We start from the raw sequence: 18,348 nt of genomic DNA, 5'->3' as shown, positions 1-18,348 counted from the left end.
AACACTAGGGGTACCTAGTTACTTCAGCCTTTTGTAATTCTCCACACTGACTTTTTCAGGGAACAGGAAGACCAAAACATTGTTAGTGATCACATTAAATAATTTATTTAAGGGGCACCTGGATGGCTTAGTCAATTAAGCATCCAATTCTTGATTTTGGCTCAAGTCATGATCTCAGGGTTGTAAGACAGCCCCATGCCAGGCTTCATAGCACACAGTCTGCTTGAGATGTTCCTGCTCTCCTTCTGCTCCTCTCCCTGCTTGTGCTCTGTCTATGCATACATATAAATAAATAAATAAAATGTTTTAATTTTTTAATTTCTTTTTATTTTACTTATTTATTCATAGAGACACAGAGAGAGAATGAGAGGCAGAGACACAGGCAGAGGAAGAAGCAGGCTCCATGCAGAGAGCCCGACGTGGGGGACTTGATCCAGAGTCTCGAGGATCACACCCTGAGCTGCAGGCGGCGCTAAACCGCTGCGCCACTGGGGCTCCCCTGTTTTAGTAATTATTTAAGATTCTGAACCAAAGCACTGATAATTCAAAATTCACACTAGGGTATATCCTGTGCTTGCTTCAGCAGCATATATACGCTAGGGTATATTCATGTTGTTTTAAAATGGAGATTTTCTTTTTAAGATTTTATTTTTAAGCAGTCTCTACACCTAACACAGGGCTTGAACTTACAACCCCACAATCAAAAGTCACATGCTCTACCAACTGGGCCAGCCAGACACCCCAAAATGGGAGAACTTTCTAAAAACAACACTGATACCTCCACCCTTTTTGCAAAGGACTATACATTTTCTGAAGTACCACACTGATAATTCAAAGACTTGAGGATCCACTCCTTGCCAGCCCTATGAAGACACTTGGGATACAATGATACACAAAACAGATAAGGTTCCTGTCATCATTTAACTTACCTGTAACAAAAGGAGCATTCAGTAAATAAGTATACAAATAAACATACAACAAATTTGTTATGTGCTATAACTAAAAGTAACAGGATGAGTTTTAACTTAGATTTAGAACAAAGATATTATTGGGGCTCTTTCCAAAAGCAACATCCACGGAGTAGACAGAGACAAAATAAAATCACAGTGGATTGAGACACATACATGTTTGGAGGAAAAAGATGCCACAAGGTGACAGATTCAAGTTCTTGTCCTGGCAACTGTCAAGAGAAAAGATAGTACCTTGAGGGTATGGTAAGGAAAGCTTTTTAATTTTTTAATTTATTATTTTTTTTAGGAAAGCTTTTTTATGATGGGTAAAAACAAACATGCTTGCAGGTTGATTGGAAGGGAGAGTACAAGAGTAGCTGCATGTAAGAGCTATAGATAACAGATATGATGTCTAATATCAACATTTTATATACAAGTGTTAGGCTAAATGCTTTATGTACAATTCTTTATATAATCTCTAAGGCCACCACAACTGTCCAAATATAAATAATGAGAAAACTAAACTCAAAGAAGTTAGGTAATTTGAACACATTATTTTTTTTTTAATTTTTATTTATTTATGATAGTTACAGAGAGAGAGAGAGGCAGAGACACAGGCAGAGGGAGAAGCAGGCTCCATGCACCGGGAGCCCGATGTGGGATTCGATCCTGGGTCTCCAGGATCACGCCCTGGGCCAAAGGCAGGCGCCAAACCGCTGCGCCACCCAGGGATCCCTTGAACACATTATACAGTGGCAGAATTAAGATTCAAACCCAAGTCTTTATGACTCCAAAGCATACCATACACCACATGGCCTTATCCATTCAACAAAGACTTTTCAAATCACTTTTTTTTTTCTCAAATCACTTCTTTTTTCTTTTTTTTTTTTTTTTATTTTTTAGTAATCACTACACCCAATGTGGGGCTCAAACTCACAACCCCGATATCAAAAGTCATATGCTCTACTGATTGAACCAGTCAAGCGCTCCTCAAACCACTTTTTTTTTTAAAGATTTTATTTATTTATTCATGAGAGACACAGATAGAAGCAGAGACACAGACAGAGGAGAAGCAGACTCCATGCAGGGAGCCTGATGTGGGACTTAATCCTGGGACTCCAGAATCATGCCCTGGCTGAAGGCAGGCGCCAAACCGCTAAGCCACGCAGGGATCCCCCTCAAACCACTTCTTAAGTGCCAGTTACTATGCACTGAGCAACAGAGATGAATTAAACACGCTCTTTAGAGAGTGATGGAGGGAAGACATGAATACCTCAAGTCACTGACAAAAGGAGGAACAAGTTAGATGGTATAGCACTAAGAAGCAGTTACTCTACCCTGAGCTAGTCAGTGAAGACTTCAGGTGGTACATGTTAAGCAAAAGAGACATGACAAAGTTAATGTTATGTCTTAGTCATAACAGATTATGGAAAGGCAAAGAGGCACAAATTTACATGCTGCATCTGAAACACTTCAAGAAACTGAACATGGCAGGAATGTGTTGAAAGGTGGAAGAGACCAGATTGAAGAGCCTTTTAATGCCATGCTGTGGAATCTAAAGTTGAAATTACAGGAAGTGAAAAACATTTCCAGGCTTCAAAACAAGATCAGACTACTATGAAGACTCAAACTGATTAGAAGATTCAAGTCACAGCCTGGTGAAGAGCTTACAACCAACCAAAAGGATAGAAGATCTGGAAGGAGACCCCCAAACTACCCATATATAATCAAGCTAGAAGAAAGAAGGGGTTCCAATTCTCTTTTTGAAAAAGGTAGTCCTTACTCTAAGTAAGATGAGAACAGTCCCTTGTTATATCATTAATTAGGATAGAACGAAAAAGTCAGCAAGCCCAAAGTGTATGATCAACAGGGAGGAAACTGGAGGTTGCTTCCTCAGCATCACAAACAGAATACTTGAGGCAGAAGATGGACTTAGATGATTCCCTTCTCTAAAGGCATACTGAATAGAGGCAGGATAAGCCTGCTGCTTACTATGAAAGCAGAGGGCCTCCAATTTCCAAAAAACACGGTCTCCCTTTTGCTTCAGGGGCTTAATCACACCCGTCAGCCATCTGACAATGGTTCAGGAACAGTAATAACTTTTTCTGCTAAGCATGTTGCTCAATCCAGGAGCTGTACAATTCCAGTACTAAGCAGATATGAGAAACAAAAAAGAAGCGAAAGGATACTATCTATTCTCCTAACACAACAAAAGCCATTATTCAGCCTCTTCAATGAAACTAAATCAAAGGGAAACGAAGTATAATTTAGAACTTCAGATTTATTTTTCCAAGTTGACCTCCAGGTACATGCCCCATTCCAAACATTCCATCACACATCCCAGTCACCCCTAAATAAGACATCCATGTCTGTGTTTGATGTCATTACCTCAGACTGGAATGCATTTGTACTCCATGTCACACAATAAATGTAAAGACTATCTTCAAAACCCAACTTAAATGTCACTCCCTAGATGCCACTCAAACTATATGCCCACAAGACTTTTTACTCTTTTAAAATGTTTATTAAGTATTTCCATCCACTATATTTAATAGTATACATATACAACTCCTCCCAAGTGAAATTTTTTAAACAAAGCCTTAGTCAATGACAGGTTTAGTTTAAAATTCTTGGTTCTAGAATTTTAAAAACTGAGTATTTAAAACTGAATAATATAATCTGTTATCTTTCAAAAGCCCCAACTACAATGAAAACATAATGCCAACAGTAAATGCAGCAATTGGTATGTGTCTCAAGTGCTAGTGGGGTGCAGTGCAGATAACATTGATACATGCTATAAGACTAGCTCACTTGGGGCACCTGGGGGGCTCAGTGGTTGAGCAGCTTGCCTTTGGCTCAGGTCATGACCCCAGGGTCCTGGGATTGAGTTCTGCATGGGGTTCCCTGATGGGAGCCTGCTCTTCCTTCCGTGTCTCTCATGAATAAATAATACAATTAAAATAGGAAATTTCAGTTATCTAAAAAGCTAAATACTCTTCTATAGAATTACCAATTTGAGAAATATACTTCTATAAATATACTACACTTTAATTATCAGTACCTGAAAAACAGTTTTAAGAAACATTGTATAAATTATATCTTTTGATCTTGTGTTCTATGGCAGCAAAAACGGTTTATAAAACAAACTGAAAAAGCAATCCTCAAACTTGAGTTTTATATAAGCTTCAGTATGAACAGAACTAAATCACAGGTTCAATCATGAAACAAATACATTATTTTTTTTTTAAGATTTTATTTATTTGGGCAGCCCGGGTGGCTCAGCGGTTTGGCACCTGCCTTCGGCCCAGGGTGTGATCCTGGAAACCCAGGATCGGGTCCCACATCGGGCTCCCTGCGTGGAGCCTGCTTCTCCCTCTGCCTGTGTCTGTGCCTCTCTCTCTCCCTCTGTGTCTCTCTCACGAATAAATAAAGAAAATCTTTAAAATAATAATAATTTAAAAAAAAAAGATTTTATTTATTTATTCAGGAGAGACACACACAGAGAGAGGCAGAGACACAGGCAGAGGGAGAAGCAGGCTCCACGCAAGGAGCTTATTGTGGGACTCGATCCCAGGTCTCCAGGATCACACCCTGGGCTGCAGGAGGCGCCAAACCGCTGCGCCACCGGGGCTGCCCACAAATACATTATTAACTGTTGGTTCTTACTAATTTATTTCAGGCCATAAACCCTCAAATTTGATATCTATTGTATAATAAAGAATTTGACTGGCCTTTGTCCTTGTTCCTGGGAGGAAGCTTACAATTCTTTGAATTTCCCCAAGGATAGGGGTATCTTTGTTTATACTAACAAGATAGCTCAGGATGGGGGCTGGTCACGAGAAAGAACCAACTATGTGACTAGTATTGAGGCTTTGAGTCAGCCCAGTTTTTGAGTAGGGAAGGAGGGCTGGCCATGGGAATTTAGTCATATGGCCGATGGTTCAATCAATCATGTCTACATGTGAAACAAACTCTGGACACCAATGCTCAGTAGAGCTTCTTGGTTGATGAACAACACACTAATGTACAGGGTAGGTGATATGCCCTGATTCCACAGGAAGAGGACCGTCAAAGCTCTAAAGCTCTGTGTTCAGAACCATCCCAAACTTGGTCCTGTCTCTTCATTTGGCTGGTCTTAATCTGTTTGTTTTAAAATAAAACTATAACCATAAGGATAGCATCTTCCTGAATTCTGAGTCATTCTAATAAATCATCACACCCCAGGCAGAGTTGTGAGACACTCCCCCTGGCAAAGATCTGTGACCACTTGGTCAAAAGTGTGGGTAGAATGGGAATCCAATTTGCCACTGGCATCTGAAATGGGAGCAGTCTTGACTCTAGGTTAATGTCAGAATAGCATTGCAATAAACCAAGCTATGCCATAATACCAAACCTCTAATGGAGCTTGTTCCATCATTTCTTACACAAACTAACTTCTATATGCTGAGATATAGAAGGAATAAAGTCCATAAACTTGTATAATTTGTATCATCATGCAATTTGCATCATGCAAGCCCCATTCCTTACAATTTCTGGTTCAGCAAATCAACCTCCAGAAAAACTAGTTAAAAAAAAAAAGTTATTAAAAAGTAGCTGGAGAAAGTGATATCAAATCACATGAAACTTTAAAAAAAAAATTGAAACAGAAGTTTGTATAACACAACATGAAGGGTCAGCAGAGTTTTTCTGAACAGAGTATAAATATTTTAGGCTTCACAGGCCATATGGTGTCTCTCATTAACTACTGAACTATGTTATTGCAGAAGTGAAAACAGCCATAGCAATATGTAAACAAAAAAAATGCTACTGTGTTCTAATAAAACTATTTTACAAAAATAAGAAGAGGACTGAATTTAGCCCACGTAGATAATCATTTACTGATCCTTGCACTAAATTATTTATTCAAATAAACATTCAAATTCATGGAAGTTCTATCTGATGGCATGAAGCGCTAGTGTCACACCAAAAATTAACAGTCTGAGAGACAAGTTAATACATTTTCTTAGAAGAAAAAAACCAACCTGAATTTGTAAAGGACAAAAGCTATACCAGAAATATTTGTTACAGAGTATTTTTCTTTAACCTCAAATTTTTCAGATAATGTCTAAACATAATAAAATTCAAAAACTCCTTCAACTCACATGGAAGCATGTATTATCAGGCACTGTGCTAAGTGCTATAAGAGTCCCTGGCAGAATAACCAATTTTGAAACAAATGTTTATCCATACAGCAATTAAAAGAATTTTATTTTAGGTAACAGAAAGATAAAGTCTAGTGCCAAGGCAAGGTGTAGTCCTTCAACTGCTACAAATAAACATTTATATGTTCTGCACCATGTACTTATGTTAAGAGAAAAATCTGTATTACTACACCTTTACTATAGCTTGTTCCTCTATAAATCTATATTGTTAATAACTATTATTAAAGCAAGAATGCCAGGGATCCCTGGGTGGCTCAGCAGTTTAGCACCTGCCTTTGGCCTGGGGCGCGGTTCTGGAGTCCCGGGATCGAGTCCCACGTCCGGCTCCCGGCATGGAGCCTGCTTCTCCCTCCTCTTGTGTCTCTGCCTCTCTCTCTCTCTCTCTCTCTCTCTATCATAAATAGATAGATAGATAGATAGATAGATAGATAGATAGATAGATAGATAGATAAATCTTTTTTAAAAATAAATAAAGCAAGAATGCCTTATTAATCTCAACTAATAAAAAATGTCCTCCCTCCAAAAAGGAGGTGAAGAATTCTCCCTAAAACATGATTGTTGAATCTTAATATGTACAAGAAAAATGGAGGAAAGTTAGCAATTGATTAAGTTGTATGTCAGTCTTAAAATAACAAAGGTAAAGATAAAAAATACTATTTCATAATAGAACTTGGCAGGAAACTAGAGGAATTTTTCATGTTTTCTTCATGGTTTTAAGATATTCACACAATTTTATAATACTCTTTAAGAAATGCAATTTTATTTTTTTTTAATTTTATTTATTCATGAGAGACACACACAGAGATAGAGAGAGAGAGAGAGACAGAGACAGAGACACAGGCAGAGGGAGAAACAGACTCCATGCAGGGAGCCTAACATGGGACTCCATCTGTGGTCTCGAGGATCAGGCCCTGGGCTGAAGGCAGCGCTAAACCGCTGAGCCACCCGGGCTGCCCAAGAAATGCAATTTTAATCCAAATCATGAAAACGTCCTGAAATTGTGACCCAGGCTGAAATCAAGAATCAGAAGCCCAACAAACTGAGTCATGCAGGTACCCCCTCCCACCCTCGTATAAGGACATTTGCGATGACATTTATAGCATACCTGGATAATCCAGGATAATCTCTCCAGCTCAAGATCTTTAACTTACATCCTTAAAGTCTTCTCTGTCATATAAAGTAATACATTTCCAGGGATTTAGACCTGGATATCTTTAGGGACCATTACTCAGCCTACTACCATAGTTCATCTTAGAAATATTAGATGTATATATATAAATCCATTAGAGGGGATCTCTGGGTGGCTCAGTGGTTTGGCTCCTGCCTTTGGCCCAGGGTGTGATCCTGGAGTCCCGGGATCAAGTCCCGCATCGGGCTCCCAGCGTGGAGCCTGCTTCTCCCTCTATCTGTGTCTCTGAGCCTCCCTCTCTCTCTCTCTCTCTCTCTCTCCTGCGTCGGGTTCCCAATGTGGAGCCTGCTTCTCCCTCTGTGTCTCTACGCCTCTCTCTCTCTATCATGAATAAATAAATAAAATCTTATAAATAAATAAATACATACATACATACATACATAGGAATACTGAATAGGACAATTAATATAATTTTATCATGGTAAATGAGCCAATCAAATGATTGTCACTGAAGCTCCCGGCCATTGAGTGCCAACTCAACGTATCATACTTTCTCATTTACTTATTTTTTATTTTTATTTGCATGCTTTCCCATTTTTTTTAAGATCTTTAAAAAAAAAAAACTCATGAAATATCTTTAAGAAACTGGTTGAGGAAACCTAAAATAAATACCAACAGGCCATTAGGGATCAGCAGAAGTCCTATCATATTATGGATAAGTTCAACAACAACAACAAAAAAAACTCATAAAAGTCAGTAAGGATGGACCAAGAATTGTACAACAAAGAACCAGAAAAAAACTATAGGTGGAGTTAGATTACAAATTTGGAAGATTTTTTTTAAATGGAAGCATGATGGCCAGTATATGATACCAAAAATACATATCATAGACTAAACAGTAATAACCCCATAATGCAATGGTTTTCCAACTATCGTCCAAGAATTCCCAGGGTCCCCAACATCCAGCCTTTTCAAACTATATATCTGTAAAAGCTAGACTTTCTTCATATATTTCAAACAAAAAAACAAATGACATTAAACTCAAAAACAAGTATGAGAATTATCTTTTATTAAATAAAACATTAAAAAGATGTGCAGAAATGTAAAAATACCACTCTTCTCACAAATTTTTTTGTTTTGGTAAGAGTTATTTTTCATTAAAATGTTATTTGTATTAACATGTAATGGGTGTATTTATTGTTAAATGAGTTAATTAGCACTTTAAAATTTATCAGTTTTAATTTCTGATATGATAAATACTGGATGATCTACCCATATAAACCAAAACCCTTGCATTCTCAATAATTTAGGATTCTAAGTGCACCTACGAACAAAAAGTGGGAGAACTATAAGAACACTGATCCAGTTAATACCTCTACTGCAGGAACTCACTCCATCTCCCCAGTGCCTGGCCAAACTACATCTGCCTAGATAGTCAAACCTAGGTTTACCAATGATAAAGAAAACTCTTTTCATAATAATAAATTCATCAATAGTACATTACGAACCTAAGCATTTACATTATGTTAATAACATAGCTCCAAAGTAATTTTTTAAAAAGATTAAAATTTAAAAAAAATCACAAACTAGAGTCCAAGAATACAACTTACCTTCCTCAACAATTAATAAAACAAGTAATCAGAAAATCAGGAAGGATATAAAAGAATTGAACAATATTATCAACCAACTTGATCGATGATTTTTACAGAATATTCCACCAAAATGCAGTAAAATATACATTCTCCTCAAGGGCACACAAAACATTTACCAAGAGAGACTATATCTGGGTTATGAAACAATTCTTAATAAATTTGAAAGGATTCAAATTATATATTTTCATACTACTGCTGAATTAAATTAGAACTCAACAGCAGAGAGATCTTTTGAGAATCTTGAAATTTTTCTGAATAGCCCCTGGGCCAGAGAAGAAACCAAAACCAAAGTTAGAAATTATTTTGAGCTGAATGAAAATGAAGGTACAACATATCTAAATTTATGAAATACAGATAACACACTATTTCAAGGGAAATTAGGTGCTCAAAGACATCAGCTTTTACTTTAATAAAGCATAAAATAAGAGTAAATTAATTCCAAAGAAAGGAAAAGGAGAAGAAATAATCAAGTAAAATAAAAATCAACACAATAGAAAACAGAAAAAAAGTTCAGAAGATTAATGAAACTAGAAGCTGAGGACTTTTTTAGAATATCAATAAAATTGATAAACTAGCCATACTAACCAGCTTAAAAAGAGAAAAGACAACAATTAAGAATATCAAGAATGACATGTGATATCACTATAGATTCTACAAATATAAAAAGGATAAGGGCATGTTATTAACACTTTTATGCAAATAAATACAACAACATAGGTGAAAGGCCAAATTCCTGGAAAAATACAAAGCTTACTCAAGAAGAAACAGATGAAGAGAACTGTCGTATATCTACTGAAGACATTAAATATATAGTTAAAACTTCCCTGTCAAGAAAAACTATGTCCAGATAGCTTTACTGGTAAATCCCACCAAACATTTAGAAGGTAGCAAGTATCAATTCTAAAGACACTTTTCCATAGAGGTGAAGAGGAGGGAATATTGTCCAATATATTTGTAATGCCAGCATATATATATATATATATATATAAAAGAGAGTATGTATATACATGCATACGTGTGTGTGTATATATATATATACATACTCCACGTGTGTGTGTGTATATACACATATGTGTATATATATATGTGTGTATATATATATATATGTGTATATACATATATATATACACACACACACACACACACACTCCACAGTGACAGAAATGTCTGAGGACAGGGGATAGAAAGATGAATAACAAAGAAGTATGAAAAAATTGGGAGGGTGGGGAGTGTTATCTTGAATGTGATGATAGTCTCCTGGGTAATATGTGTATCAAAATTTATAAAATTGTATGCTTTAATTATATACAATTTATTTTACCTCAAAAAAAAAAAAGTCTTTCACAGTAGGATAACCAGTAACGGTTCTACAACAATGCGAATATACTTAATGCCAATGAATTATAACTAAAAAATGGTTAAAATGGTAAATTTTACATTATGTATATTTTACAAACAAAAAAAAAAAAAGAAGAAGAAGAAGAAGAGTATGTAAACTGGATTCAAACCTGAACCTAAAATAACTACAGTCATTAAGATGAGTAAGGAATCCATATTTCCAGGCTATCTACCTCTTTGATTATGCAGCTTCTATTCTTCCAGCTGATTAAATGTGAATGTACAGCTTTTTACAAGCTGTTACCTGTGAGATATGATTGATGGAAGACTCCATTCTCCGAAGCTGAGAGGCTTGGATATCCAGCAACTGGAGTACATTGTTGGCCAATGCATTTATTTGATAAGCAACACTAGCTAGGGATTGAGTTGTGTAGGCTTTGGTCTCTTCTAAAGCTTTCCTCTTGTCTGCAGCCTGAAAATAAGAACAAAAACAATCAGTACTTACTTAGGTTAATATTCATTAAACATGCATTCTATAGAAAGGCAAAGTTATATTTTTTAATGGAAAGATCCAATTGAATCAAAAAGCTTATAGGACCACTCTGATGATAGTCTCAGGACACTGGGGGGCCCATAGCAGAAATCCCTATCTGCCAGGTGGGATCCACTGCCTCGAGTGGCCAATCCACTGAGGTCCACTAAGGCAGCCATCAAGTGACCATCATCAGAGGTACACAGTACAATTGGTTCTGAGTGGCCTAAAGCCCCTCAAACCACCAACTTCTCACATTATATCTTTAGGATCTTCTGTCAGCCCCAAACTCCCAACCCACTGTTGAGAATATACCTAAACTACTCTGTAATACTGCTGCCTCAGCATCCACTTTATGTGGCTAAGTGCCTAGAGGGGCCTTGAATTGACACTACCTTCCTCCCACAAGTACATGCCCTAGATAATAGCCCTCAGGGTGACAAGTAAATATACGTTCCAGATAGGATTCCCCCAAATCCCCGTGATAAACCATCTCTCCTGTCTTCCAGCTCCTTCTTCTTCTGTCTCCCTTATAAGACCACCTTGAAGCTTATTAAAACCCTACAGTTTTTGGTTTGAACTGACCAATCCAGAATTAGCCCAGAAATCCCAGAGCACTGGACCTGAGGACCCTAATAAAGCCATGTACCCCAAGTCCTGCAGCTCATTGCCTGCCCACACCCTGCACTGAACTCCCCCTGGGTCCCCTGGAGACATCATGTTGTGTACCTCCAGGACCTGTGAGTAATAAACTTCTATATTCTACTTTCCCTTTTTCCCGTCTTTTATTGAACTGTGGCTCACCATCTATGGGCTTTACTTTACAAATGTTAACAAAAAATCTCAACACCTACCAACAATGATATAGATTAAATTCATTCCATCTTATATTTCTGTTTACATTAATCAACATCAGAATCCCAACCTCCCTGTTATCCGTTATAACTACATCTCTCATCTCCACAAAAACTACTCTGAATGTTATAAACCAAACCTTTACCACCTGTTCTTCCCAAAGTCCTACACATAACTCAGTCTTTTGTTAGATATGTTTTACAAATATTTCTCCTAGTCAGTAGCTTACCTTTTCATTATTTTAACAGTCTTTTGTTGTTGTTGTTGTTTTAAGATTTTATTTATTTATTCATGAGAGACACAGAGAGAGAGATAGAGAGCCAGAGACACAGGCAGAGGGAGAAGCAGGCTCCAGGCAGGGAGCCTGACATGGGATTTGATCCCAGGTCCCCAGGATCACGCCGCGGGCTGAAGGCGGTGCTAAACCGCGGGGTCACCAGGGCTGCCCCTTTAACACTCTTTTGAAGGGAAACTTTTTCTTTCAATGAAGTCCAATTTATAATTCTTTCTTTTATATTTCATGATTTTTGCATCCCATTTTTAAAAATCTTTGCCAAACCTAAGGTCACTAAGATTTTCCCGCATGTTTTCCTTCAAAAGTTTTGAAGGAAATAACCTATAGGCTAACATTAAAAGTATCATTCTAGGCTAGAACCCTACATTATTAAAAGATGTCCTATATGGAAAACAGAGCATATATTCAGAACATATGCTACAGCATTAGCCTGTATAATAACATTTCAAAGAAAAATATGACTTAAATTAAAAGTTCTTTCTCACTTTGAACCCTTCCTTAAAGTCTGCCAAGAGACTTGAAAATAATTTGCTCTCTTCGAAAAACATCAATTTCTTCCTGCCATAAATGCAAGAAGTTTAATGACCCTACTCAGGTAACAAATGGGGGGTCAGTCTCATATGTACTTAAAAAAAAAGTTTTTCTGCCATTTTGCTTTTGTATCTTTCCCTTTCCTCCCCCTTTCTAGGAATGTCACATCGTGTCTTTTAATAACATTTCTTTCTTTTAATAACTTTTAACTTACCTCTAATCTAAACCTCCCAGAAACTTTTCCAAAGTCGGAATTTTTCCCATCGAATATTTTACATGTTTTTCCAATTATTTAATGGAAGTAATTTCATGAAAATCCATTAAAAAAAAACCTAAATCTATAAAAATTACTCTATTTCAATGACTCCACAAACCAGCTACTGTGAGATGCACCATTTTTATGTATTACTAGGAAAAACCTGTCAATTGAATTGTGTCCGAATGCTTTCTTATAAAAAATTACTTTATACTTATAGGAAATACTTTCTCAGATTTACCTGGATGGTCACTTTATGTCAGTGTTAATCATAAAGAAATAAAATTAGTTAGAAAATTCATACTCAATGTTATCCAAATTCCAGAAAAAAAAAAATCCCTTTTTTAAGGGGGTGGAGGGGCAGAGGGAGAGAATCTTTTTTTTTTTTTTTTTTTTTAAAGATTTTACTTACTTATTTGAGATAGAGAAAGAGAAAGAGTGCGTGCAAGCACACACACATGCAGGGGAAAGGGGCAACAGGAGAGGGAAAAGCAGAGTCCCATCTGAGCACAGACCCCCAGATTATGATGTGAGTCAAAATCAAGTCAATACTTAACCAATTGAGCCATCCAGCCATTCCCAAAAAAAACTCTTTATCTTTTGTACAATGCAAGATCTAACCAAAGATTTTCCAAAGCTATAGTCATGTCTATCTAGTTTCCTTAAAACTTAAAAAACCTTTACCCTTCAACCCTGACCTTTTTGATGTTCAAAACAGATGTTATTTTAAAAATCCAAACCAGATGGGGCACCTGGGTAGCTCAGTTAAGTGACTGACTCTTGGTTTTGACTCAGGTCATGGTCACAGGGTTGTGAGACTGACACCCCGTTAGGCTCCACACTGGACATCTGTCTGAGATTCCCCCCACCCCGCCCATGCCCCGTTCCTCCCCCTGCTTGAGCTTGCACACGCACACTTTTTCTCAAATAAGTAAATCGTTCTTATAAATAAGTAAATAAAAAAATAAAATCAAACCATTTTTTTATAGAAACTCCTATAAACTAGATTATTTCCTTATGACTAGATTCTGATTAAACAAGGTGGCAAGAATACTATACAGGTGATGCTGTGAACTTCCCACTGCAGGTGACACAATATCTTTTAAGATAAGGCTCTATCATTATTTCCAGAATTTTCTTACAAGTTGCTAGCATATCAATTTTGCAAATTCTGATGCTACTGCTAACTTAATCTTACCAGAAGGTGTCAACCCACAAAACTGCCTGAAGGTAAAACCCAGGACTCTAGCCTTTCCTCAAATGGTCCTTATATATCTGTTAACAGGCCACAATAATCCAGTTAAACCACCAGCAAAAACAACCAAGTTCCCACAAGTACAGACAATGAATACTACTCTGGCAGACAGCTTTTAAATTGTAAAATGCATCCCAATTTCAGAAATGTTAAAATGTGGGGGTGAGGAGGAAGTTTCTTAGACTTGATTAAATACAGAATATAAGGAACACTTATTGGTCTAAGGGCCCTTTAAAAAAAAAAGGTATATTAATGTTAATAGGAAGAATTTAAAATGTCAAGTTTTTTGTTGTTGTTGTTTTGTTTTGTTTTTTTAAGATTTATTCACTGATGAGAAACACAGAGAGAGAAGCAGGCTCTATGCAGGGAGCCCGATGTGGGACTTGATTCTGGATCCCGGAATCATGCCTTGAGCCGAAGGCAGATGCTCAACCACTGAGCCACCCAGGCATCCCTAAAATGTCAGGTTTTAATACCTATAAAAGGAAAAGTTTTATATACCATAGGGTACACAAAACATCTACTTTGCTGAAGGCCAATCTAAAGTTTGGTTTGAGGGATCCCTGGGTGGCACAGCGGTTTGGCGCCTGCCTTTGGCCCAGGGCGCGATCCTGGAGATCCGGGATCGAATCCCACGTCAGGCTCCCAGTACATGGAGCCTGCTTCTCCCTCTGCCTGTGTCTCTGCCTCTCTCTCTCTCTCTCTCTCTCTCTCTCTCTCTCTGTGACTATCATAAATAAATAAAAATGTAAAAAAAATTAAAAAAATAAATAAAGTTTGGTTTGAGACCTAAGAAACTTTCCAGGAGAAATCCATAATCATTTTGTGGAGAGGAATGAAAGGATGAGAGGGAGAAAAGAGCACATAGGCCAAATGTTGGTTCACTATTAACAAATAAACCCATTAAGCATGGAGTCATGCAATACCCAGCTACCACTGAAAGGATATAATTTTCTCCAACACAATTCCCATTTCAAGAGAAGTGAAAAGTAATTAAAAAGAAATCCTACTAGGTTATGGCAAATATCGAGCAAAAAGAACAAACTGCTTGCATGGCAATTCAGATTGAAATATAGTTACCATAAGCTTTAGCACAGCTCCTCGTTTTACCACCTGCCATTTAAGCAACTGCTAACTGGCCTACCAGCTTCTAGCAAAAAATCTAGAAGTCTCTGCTGCCTCTTACATCACAGTTTTGATAGTCAAGGAAGGAGAGTTGTGGCACACTCTTCTTTAATTGAAGAACAACAATCAACAGCTAGCATACTCATTATATAAAATTCAAAATTCAACCCTAATATAGAATATGTTTTTAAACCATCGCAATTTATACCCCCCAGGGTATTTCCAATAACTAGATCATCAGATTCTAAAATTTTTAATTTTGCCATAATTACAGCCTAAGTCAATGACACCCCAAACTAACTCCTTTACCAGTCAGTACTATACTACAGGACTTTTATTTTAAAGAAACAGGCTGGGATCCCTGGGTGGCGCAGCGGTTTGGCGCCTGCCTTTGGCCCAGGGCGCGATCCTGGTAGACCCGGGATCGAATCCCACATCGGGCTCCCGGTGCATGGAGCCTGCTTCTCCCTCTGCCTGTGTCTCTGCGCCTCTCTCTCTCTCTGTGACTATCATAAATAAATAAAAATTAAAAAAAAAAAATTTAAAGAAACAGGCTTAATGGAAAACCTGTAAGAACCCAGTTTTCAAAAGACCAACTACATTTTTTTTTAAGATTTCATTTATTTTTTTTTAAAGATTCTATTTTATTTACCCATGAGAGATACAGAGCGAGAGAGAGAGGGAGAGACAGGCAGAGGGAGAAGCAGGCTCCACGAAGGGAGCCTGACGTGGGACTCGATCCCAGGTCTCCAGGATCACACTGTGGGCTGCAGGCAGGGCTAAACCACTGCGCCACCGGGGCTGCCCAAGACTTTTATTTATTTGAGAGACAGCACACAAGAGAGCACATGGGAGAGCATGAGTAGGGAAGAGAGAAGAGCAGGCTCCCCACGGACCATGGAACCCGACATGGGGCTCGATCCCAGGATTCTGGGATCATGGCCCAAGTTGAAGGCAGCCACTTAAATGACTGAGCCACTCAGGCACCCCAGAGCAACTACATTTTTTTTTCTAAAATTTATTTATTCATGAGAGACACAGATTGAGACAGAGGTAGACACACAGGCAGAGGGAGAAGCAGGCTCCCGGCAGGAAGCCTGATACGGGACTCGATCCTGGATTCTAGGATCACGACCTGAGCCGAAGGCAGGCACCCAACCGCTGAGCCACCCAGGCATCTCGAACAACTACATTTAAACACAAAATTAGTTACATGTTTAAATATTATTGGCAGAATATATCTCATACTTAGTCCAAGATACTAGCTTCCTTCCATTAATTCCATGTTAACTAATTATATTCTCAGATATCTTTCTTCTTTAAAGAATTACAATGAAAGGGGTGGGTGGTGGGTAGGGGGATAAGGATTAAGAAGTATACTTGTTTTTTAGGCTTTAAGATTGCATTTATTGATTTTATAGAGAGTGCATGCATGTTGGAGCAAAGAGAGGTGTAGAGGGGGAGGGAAAGGGAGGAAATCTCAAGCAGATTCTACACTGAGCGTGGAACCTGATGTGGGGCTCGATCCCACTACCCTGAGATCATGACCTGGGCCAAAACCAAGAAGGGAATGCTCAGCTGACTAAACCACCAGGTGCCCTAGGAAGTGCACCTGTGATGAGTACCAGGTATTATATTATTCAATTACTATATTGTATGCCTGAAACTAATATTATACTGTATGTTAAGTAACTAGAATTTAAATAAAAAAGAATTAAATTGAAAGAGCCACCATGATCAAGAGTGTAGGCTGGGCAATCAGTTTCACATACTGCTGGAGGGTACAATTAGACAACATGTATAACAGTTCTTTAAAAGGTATGTATTCTTCACTTTTAGGAGCTTACCCAAAAGAAATAAAGGTCAAGTGCAAAACAAATAATAATACTGTATGTTTAAGGATGTCCAACCGCCTCTGTTTATAATCACACACACACGAAATAATCTAAATGGCCAATGAAAGGTGACTAGAAAAAAAATTCATATACTAGAATGCCATGTAGTCAATAAAAGTGATACTTACCAACAAGTAAAATGTATTAAATCAGGATTCAAACTAGGAAGCAGAGCCACTTAATAAGAAATTATAGAATTTTACTTCACACATTATAAAAATAGCTGGGAAAATTTAAGATAGTCCACAGGAGAAGTGTGAGGATCAGAAAGTCATCAATTTGAGAAGCCAAACACACCAGCTAGAGAAATGAGACTGCAAAGGAAATGCTCCTGTAGAGATCTGGGAAGCTATGCTTTTGCAATTTTCGTATCAGTTGAGGGGCCTGATGCCACTGTTGACCAAACTGTCAGCAACTAGGAAAAAGAACTAGAGTAAAGGGAGACCAAGGTCAAGCTGGAACCCACCAACACCTCTGTGCCTCTTATTACACTCAACCACAAAAACCTGTAGAGGTTAATGAATGTCGCTTACATAAATTCTTTTAGCCAATTCTAACCCACAACCTTAAAGGAAGGAAGTCTACTACAGAACTATGAGATACATAGTTTCAACTTAAGGAAACTGAAATAGTACAAACCACTACAGTACCCTCAGTCAATAATGTTTATGTAGGAACTTCTTTCATTATATTTAACTCCTGAATAAAGACAATAGCAAAAACATGCTTCAGTCCAACATGATCCAGTCATCCTCATACAACCAAAATGATGCTATCTCCCCAAAAGAGAATACAAAGTCTACTTTGTGAGTAATGTTCATTCCTTTTCTAACTGGCTGAGTTATACTTCCCCTTGGATATCCTGTAAGTTAAATATCGAAATACTAGGTTAACTACTATTAACACATCTAAAGTTAAATATAAAAGAACTGCAGAGAGAGGAAAAAAAAAACTGGTTAATATACACACAAATATTAAGGTACAGAGCAAATATTCATAAATACTAGAGTTTTCATTCTGTAACCGGTCATGAGGTCGTAGGTGGTATTTATAATGTTCTACTATCTATCACATATTCCACTTGCCCTCAGCAATCATCTCATCTGGTTGTTATTCCCTGCCTGGTTTGCTGACTCAAACCACTGCCATGAGCAGCCCTGCCTGCAGTAGACTGTTTTATTACTGCATTAGCTTTTATCACAGGACACGGAAGCACTAAGAGGCACTCCAGATAATCTCCTGCATTCCAGACATATTCCTCTTTACCCCTACTATGTAGCAGCAACTCAAATTCCACTTTGAAGTCAGATTCAATCATCCTGACCAACACAGTA

At 37.7% G+C, this 18,348-nt stretch overlaps 1 protein-coding gene across 1 annotated transcript in view; it reads right to left on the bottom strand.

The window, feature by feature from the left end:
* The window catches only part of ABI1 (abl interactor 1), a 117,453-nt gene that overhangs the window by 62,623 nt on the left and 36,482 nt on the right, over positions 1–18,348 (bottom strand). Inside the window, 1 exon segment of the mRNA XM_038529750.1 lies at positions 10,575–10,742. Coding sequence (XP_038385678.1) covers positions 10,575–10,742 — 168 coding nt within the window.

This window comes from Canis lupus, chromosome 2, assembly GCF_011100685.1.
Source record: "Canis lupus familiaris isolate Mischka breed German Shepherd chromosome 2, alternate assembly UU_Cfam_GSD_1.0, whole genome shotgun sequence".
Classification (NCBI taxonomy): domain Eukaryota; kingdom Metazoa; phylum Chordata; class Mammalia; order Carnivora; family Canidae; genus Canis; species Canis lupus.
The sequence above is the reverse complement of the archived record's forward strand: the minus strand, read 5'-3'. Positions and strand labels throughout refer to the sequence as shown.